Raw genomic sequence first — 8,272 nt, forward strand, 5'->3', positions numbered from 1 at the left:
GTTTTTTTATAACTTTACAACACATATATGCATGATTTAATCACTATAAAAGTCTTTTGACAACCTTAGAACACATACAAGCATGCTTTCATAACTATGACAACCTTAGAACACATATTAGCCTAATATTAGCATATATGATTTTTTTTAATGCCATATAACACATATATGCATGATTGAATCACTATAAAATTTTTTGACTACCTTAGAACATGATATGCATGATTGAATTACATATAAAGTTTTTTTTAGTGTCTTAAAACACATATGAGAATGATTGAATCACTATAAATTTTTTTACTGCCTTAGAACATGATACGCATAATTGAATCACATATAAAGTTTTTTGACTGCCTTAGAACACATATGAGCATGATTGAATCACTATGAAAGTTTTTTGACTGCCTTATAACACATATGAGCATGATATTAGCATATATGAAAGTTTTTTTACTGCCTTAGAACATGATACGCATGATTTAATCACATATAAAGTTTTTTGACTGCCTTAGAACACATATGAGCATGATTGAATCACTATGAAAGTTTTTTGACTGCCTTATAACACATATATGCATGATTGAATCAATATGAAAGTTGTTTGACAACCTTAGAATACATATATGCATGATTGAATCAATATGCAAGTTTTTTGACAACCTTAGAACACATATATGCATGATTGAATCACTATGAAAGTTTTTTAACAACCTTAGAACACATACAAACATGCTTTCATCACTATGAAATTATTTTACTGCCTTACAACACACATATGCATGATTGAATTACTATAAAATTTTCTTTACAACACATTTATCCATGATTGAATCAATATACAAGTTTTTTTACTGTTTTAGAACACATATGAGCATGATTGACTGAAAGTTTTTTACAACATTAGAACACATATAAGCATGATTTCATCACTATAAAAGTTTTTTAACTGTCTTGTAACACATATATGCATGATTGTAATACATAACACATTTATTTGACAGCCTTATAAACCATATATGCATGCGTGAATCACTGTGACATTCTTTGACAACCTTAGAACACATATTTGCATGATTGAATCACTATACATTTTTTTTCAGTCTTAGAACACATATTTGAATTCTGTTAATGTTCTTCAGTTTATTGCTAGTCTATGTGTCATTCAGGCTTTTACTTTGTCGCATTAGATTAGGTGCATTGCATATAATTTATTTCATTACATTTTGTTTATAAATATTAATATTTAGGTTCTCTTGTAGGATGCTGGACATGATCAGTGTAGAGGAGATGATGGAGGCATGGAGGGAGGGGCAGATCGAGAAAATGAAGAGGATGATGCCCAAAATCTTGGCGAGGATTAGATTCGTTTGTTTAATTTGTTTGACGTACTTGTAACTAATTATAACTTGGCAAATACTGTATTTGGTTGTTAAAGTTTGCTTAACTTAGAACTTGTGTTAAATTTGTTTCACGTGTATATGTATTTTTTATGTGTACTTTTTTTATAAGAAGGTTATATGAATTGTATATAAAAAACAAATCTCGAGTTTCAAAATATTTTAAAAAAATAATAAATTTTTATTAAAAATTAGTAATGGATTAGTGATGGATAATATCCGTCGCTAATCCATCGCCATTTTGAAGCAGTCGTCGATTTGCGATGGAATTTAAGTTGTCGCTAATGGTCGTCACCAAATTGGCGACGAAGATTAGCGACGGATACATATCCCTCATTAAATAATAGTGACGGATTAAATTTTGCGGCATAACCAAATCAGTCTCTAATTAGTGACGAATTAGCGACAAACATGATCTGTCGCTACTTAGCGACGGATTGGCGATAGATAAATTCTATCGCAGTTTAACGACTAGGGTTATGCGACGGACGCTATGCATCGCCATTGTATTTAGCGACGGATAGCGTCAGTCGCTAATACTGATTTTTCTTGTAGTGGATTTTGAAACAGAGCGGGGATGGAGACCTTGTGCCCCTTCCCCGGCCCAGTCCACTGCCATCCCTGCTGCCAAGTGCACAAACGTTAGCAGTATTCAACTTTTTACAATCCGATGACAGAAAATGGGTTCACCTTCCTTATTTTAAAATTTCATAGTTGATATCAAACTTGTGGCAACATTTAGAGAAAACAAGAAATATTACATTAACAAGGATCTTATTTGATATCAAACTTGTACCAACATTTACAAATTCCTTGCTTTGTTCTCTTAGATGATAGGAGTTTATTAGCTCCTGTAATAAGGAAAATTTGGAGTAAAACAGTGTAAAGCATTCCACAAGTCTTTTCACATTAAGTCAACATTATTCATTCTCTGCCATCTCTGCAAGATCCTCTCTGTATGGTATTTCTTCCACTTCTTCTTCCTGATTGCTCTGGTCTATGGTGCCCTTGTTGGTTGCAGGTGGTAGTGTTGGTGGTGGCTTGTATGTTACAGCATGAATCTTCTTAAAGGTAAGATACATCATTGCCACAAAGTAGACAACCAGGATAGGGGAAACTATGATCCCTATTACCACTGTGGCAGCCTTTGGCAATGTGTTATGGATCAACCAATCGACGAAGCCTGTGCTTTGGTAATAAACATTGATCGCAACCACGCATAGACCAAGGATCCATGCAACTATGATCACCTGCAAAAACAACAAATTTTTATCATTAATGGTTAGGGGAAAGATTGAGGAGCAGGGCATATGATTTCTTCCAATTTTAAAATAATACTTGTGAACTTTCTTACATCTCATGCGAGTAACAAACCATTTTAATTCCATCGCTATCACTTTGATTTTTGAATTTTATGCTTAAGCTAGAATACTCAATTCAATGAAAAATAAATGAAAGCTTTCTTTTGTAATTAATCCCAACAAATGGTAGTTTAATAATTAGGAGTTTCTGTTTTCATTACGTGTGTGTGTGTGTGTGCATGTGCGTTAGAATAGCAAGGTTTTGATAATCCTCATTTACATCAATCTCTCTCTCTCTCTCTCATATGAATATGTATGGTTGTGTGTGTTCTATAATCATGTAGGGGAACTATCACAGGGCATATGTGAGGACCATATGCACCTTGTCGTAACCCCCCAAAATGAAATCCTCAACTTTCATGTTTGTTGGCATGAAATCTGAAAAAGGGGTGAGGAGTGTGGATGGAAATAAAGATGGAACTTACAGATATATGGTTCTTATGCGGTCCCATCTTCTTCTTAGTGCTGGTGAACCTGAGGAGTGGCAAGATAGTGAATGGCAACTCAAAGGAGAGGATCACCTGCACTCAGAATTGCAAGTTTCTTAGTCCAATTAAAATTCACCCTCAAATATACACAAAAAAAGAAAAAACAAAACAAAGAAGTTAAGAGGACGTGTGAATAGAGATACCGATGAAACTATGATGAGTTTGGCACAAGCAGATGACCCTCCAGTTACTGCAACAATAAAGCTTGGTACAATTGCAACCCCCCTTGTCACAACCGTGATTACCCATTTCTTGACCTTCTTTTGAAGAAAGCCCTATAAATACCAGCATTATTTCCATATATATGAGAATCGACTGTGCATTTACAAACTCGAACCCTGGACTAAAAAATCATCGAGATTCACACTTGCGCCCTAAACAAAGATGTCTTTGTTTTTGTTTTTGTTTTAATTTACAACCCAAAGAAATCGCACCCGGCATGAAGACCTGGTCACGCTGGCTCAGTCTGCCATACCTACAGTAGTCATGCTGGCAGCATAAAACTCCGAGGCTAGAACCCCCTGCCGTCGGGGCCTGGAGGGATGATGCCTATGGGAATCGAACCTTGACTGCCCATCTAGCAGTCAAGGCTCCACCCCACTATTCCAACCCCCCCTCTCGGATCAGATCCGGTAATCGGGTCCAAGTACTTTACAAAGTATTCAAGCCACACAGAACACAGAAAATCACTGCACATGTAGCAATATGTTCTGTATTGTGTTTTGCACAGAAAATCGCGGCATGCATAGTGATTTTCTGCATTTGTATTTTACACAGAAAATCGCTGCAAGCTTAGCGGTTTTCTGTGTTTTGTGTGGCCCTAGCATTTTGTAAAGTACTCTGGCCCGATCACCTAACCACGCCTCCGTTGCACTAATGTACAACTCAACCAGAAAAATTGTCAAACAGTGTATCTCCCAGTATACCACACTTACTTGCATAACATATTGCCCAGAATAACCAACCGTAAGGGCAGAGCCTTGTGCTGATGCTAGTATTGAAATGCCATACACCAGTCTGCTCCATTTGCCCAGCACATTCTACCAATAAAATAAAATAAGATAAATAACCATACCATGTCAGTTCATCTTGTATTTGTTAATCACAAATGGAAGATACACATTACTATATATATATATATATATATAGTAATGAGTCCGTGGTAAACCCATTTTGTTCTAAACTGCCTGCTAAATAGGTTTTTTTGGCTTTTTAATTTTTTTTTTAAATTCTAACCATACAGATGTGATCTATGTACTTGATTTTACAGGGATAGGGATCAGCTCTTGAAGCGTTTGATTCCAACACATGGGTGGGTTTTATAAAGTTAAAAAAATCAACTGTCCAAAATCTTTGTAAATTTTCGAGCCTCCAAACATCATTTTTTCATAGAAAACACATTATCCAGGTGTGGATTCTTAGTAAATCAACCATGCCCAACACATTTACGGAGCCCGAACCACATAAAAAGCACCGGAGAAGCCCGAAAAACCATTTAGCATGCGGTTTAGCATCACATGGGTTTAGCGCGAAACCATTTTCCTATATATAAAAGAGGGGCTAGAGTTTTTTTTTTTACCTTGAATAAAAAGGCAGCATTGTTGAGAGTTAAATCCTGGCATGTGGCTGTAGTTTCAACAGAGACATTTGGGGCAAAGCATATGCTTGCGGCAACCACTACGGCCACAATGTTGATGAACAGCGCCAAGCATATGGCTGGTGCACTCTCAATGGCAAAGAACCGGCATGCATCCTTTACAGAAGCCAGAAGAATGAAAAGCGGTTCTCAGATATAATGTACAACTGCAACTGAATTTCTAAAACGACAACTATGTGACTGATATTGGCGATATTTTGAGACTATCGCGGGAAAAAATGCGATGTTCTAGGAAGCCATTGGAAACGGCAAAATATCGGATATTTTTTAAAGTAACATGATATTTCTGCTAAAGTGTAAATATCGAATCTTTTATTGCCTATTTTCTATTAAAGGCTGGTTGTTTAAGTTTTTATTAAAAATACATCCTTCTAGTTTCTAAGTTTATTTGTTTTTTCTGAGAAAAATGCAAAAAAAAGAGAGGAAACTTTTCAATTTCTCACAAACGGATCCAAGTATAATCACTTTATTTTTTAATTACTTAACCTTTCAAAAGGATTAATTAACATAAAAAGCTGCCTAACCTGACCCGTATTTTTTAGTGGATATAAGCTCTTTAAAATTTACAAATCTATGTTTAGATTTTATTTTCTTTACCTGATATATATATATATATATATATATACCTCCATCCAGCCTACTGGACTTTTGAAGTGTTTTTTCATGTTTTTCTTAAATCTGCCCATACACTCTTGGATCGTCCTATTCTGACACATGGGTAGAATTTTATGAGATTTAAAAATCGACGGTCTAAAATTTTATAATTATTTCATCATTAAAAATCATCTTTTTTATAGAAAAAAAATGAACCAAGTGCCGTTTCTTAGCAAATCTATGATGCAGGGTTAGATTTGCTGAAAAGAACCTCAAAAATGCATGTTCTCTCAAGGTAGGCCAGAAAAGTAGTAGGCAGCTACTACTTTTCACATATATATATATATATATATATATATATATATATAGAGAGAGAGAGAGAGAGAGAGAGAGATAGAGAGAGAGAGAGAGAGAGCTTTACTTACGTTGATACCTTTCACGGACTGAGGAGGTTTTCTTGTGAGAACTAGAGCCGAATGAATAAACAGGTTATGCCTAATCAAAGGAAAGATTTGGGAGGAGTCAATTCATCTGTCACTGGTTTCCTATTAAAGGAGTTAAAAAGTCTTGACATAAACGATACATGCATGAGACGTGTTGAGGGACTCACGGCATGATGAGAGCTCCCAAGAAAGCAACGCCGTCGCCAACGGCACGTTGAGTCCTGAAGCCAGGGATGAAGCCCCTCAGCACCTCTGATGATTTGGGCTTTGAATATGGAAGTTCCCCAACAAAACATGCAGCTATGATGAACACCACCATAGCTAACATGAGCTCCAACTTCCGAAACTGCAACAACAACAAAAATGCCGATCTCCTCTTAGAATATGCTCTCTCTCTCTCTCTCTCTCTCTCTCTCTCTCTCTCTCTCTCATGCAAACATGACAAGTAGAATGGAATACGAAGAGTTAAACTCACCCCATATCTTTGCAACCCCACAAGAATAAATGGGGTCAATCCTGTAAGTAGAATCCCACACCACACTGGGATGCGCAGCAGTATATTGAGAGCAAAGGCTGTTCCAATCACTGAAGGAAAAAAGGTTCCCAAGTTAAATACGAGAGAGAGAGAGAGAGAGTTCATCTATGTGCTCAGAATTGGAAGCAGTCATGCTGAACATGAGCTTTTTTTGCTCATGCCAACATCGTGGCCGTCCGTTTTGTATTTTGAAAAGTTAAAAAGTCAACAGAACAGTTATATGCTACGTGGCATTCATCCAAAATGCAAACAGACGGCCACGATGTTGGCACGAGCAAAAAGCTCATGTTCAGCATGACCTGATCTGCTTCCCTCAGAATTGGCAGTGGATCAGATACTCAAGGATGCTGAAGCTAGTCAACTTGCACCTGATCCACGCTCGTTAAATTTATAGGATGTGATTCTAGACAAATATCATCCTCTTTCTTTCTCTCTCTTTGTTTCCCTTCTTACCTTCTGCTATGTCTGCTGCCACCACAGCACTCTCAGCAATTATCCATAGGCAATAGTTTACATACTTCGGATATTCCAGCCTAAAATGCTCAGCTAGATGCATTCCTGCGCATAAAAATTAACTACCTAAGAACCTGACTCTCTGATCTCCATTTTTTCGTTTAATAATGGAAAAGCATAAATGGTGTACCTGTTACAACTCCTAGATTGGCTGCAAGTGACTGAACTATGAAAACCAGGATGAACCCAATCATAATGACCCACAGCAACTGTAAAGGGAATTACACTGATGTATTTGAGATATTATTTCTCTTATTTTGTAGAAAAAGAATGATCAAAGAAAAGCCTATGACCATACCTGATACTTATCATTTGATGCAGTTTGAAATAAAGTCTCCACTGCAACACATCCATCCAACAGTAAGATAAGTATCTAAATTTTCATATGGAATTACCAATTGAAATCATGAAGACAATTGTAATTTAACACTCTTCCTCACCGCTTCCTGGATCAATATAAGCCATGCAAACAAGAAATCCTGGTCCAATATGAGAGATGAGCTTCCTCCATCCTGGTTTCTGATTTTGGTACACGCACCAAAAGTTTAGTATGCATGTCCCATGAGAGAGAGAGAGAGAGAGAGAGAGAGAGAGACCTCAGGATCATGATGCTCTGGTTTGGAATCATGCTCAGGTTGGTGAGCCACATTTGCCTCTAAATCTGCTTCACCTGAACTGGATGCAACAACTTTTTTTATTCCCTTGGAAGATGCTTCTGCTGTAAGAGCTCGTCTACCTTCAACCCCTACTCCTGATGTTTGATCTTCACCTTTCATCTCTTGTTTACCATTTACCTCCATTTCCTACAAGCTTACAATCATGGTAGATCTTACTTCATATTTATACCCTCTTTAAGCCCTACAGGATTTATACTACCCTTCATTCATTTAAGGCTATGTCTCCAAAAATTATCAGGAACATGAACATGTACTACGGTTGTGGTACGCATGCTCCTTTGGGCCATCAGCAGCTAATACAATGATGGCCCAAGTCTTTGTTGGTAGGTCCCACCTGTTCCCAAGGCCCCACTTGCCAATGCAGCATATGTACTTGACGAAACGGTTAGGTGCACAAGTGACATAAAGATGTCAGCTGCTGAAGGTGCAATCAGATTGTACAAATGCAATGTGCGGCTGCACCACGTCTGATAGGCTGTACAACAGCAGATGGATGGTGATTAGATTTTATCTGGTATCCGCCATTTAGCTGCATTTGTTAAGCCAAAACCATATTCAATTATAATTGAATGCAGATATGGTTTTTATTTTTTGCTACTGAATCCAA

General features: G+C 37.0%; 1 protein-coding gene across 1 annotated transcript; it reads right to left on the reverse strand.

The window, feature by feature from the left end:
- Positions 1 to 2,134: 2,134 nt before the first annotated feature.
- Positions 2,135 to 7,801, reverse strand: LOC149817196 (metal transporter Nramp6.2-like). Its single transcript, XM_089987257.1, has 13 exons — positions 7,585 to 7,801; positions 7,429 to 7,507; positions 7,287 to 7,327; positions 7,119 to 7,197; positions 6,929 to 7,033; positions 6,416 to 6,525; positions 6,108 to 6,286; positions 5,923 to 5,992; positions 4,826 to 4,999; positions 4,182 to 4,286; positions 3,390 to 3,521; positions 3,184 to 3,279; positions 2,135 to 2,647 (listed from the first exon to the last, which is right to left on the reverse strand). The coding sequence occupies exons 1-13, from the start codon at positions 7,786 to 7,788 to the stop codon at positions 2,318 to 2,320; spliced, it is 1,704 nt and encodes a 567-aa protein (XP_089843383.1). The 5' UTR covers positions 7,789 to 7,801; the 3' UTR covers positions 2,135 to 2,317.
- Between the last annotated feature and the right edge of the window lie 471 nt (positions 7,802 to 8,272).

Source organism: Nuphar pumila, chromosome 14 (genome assembly GCF_984573655.1).
Source record: "Nuphar pumila chromosome 14, dmNupPumi1.hap1.1, whole genome shotgun sequence".
Taxonomy (NCBI): domain Eukaryota; kingdom Viridiplantae; phylum Streptophyta; class Magnoliopsida; order Nymphaeales; family Nymphaeaceae; genus Nuphar; species Nuphar pumila.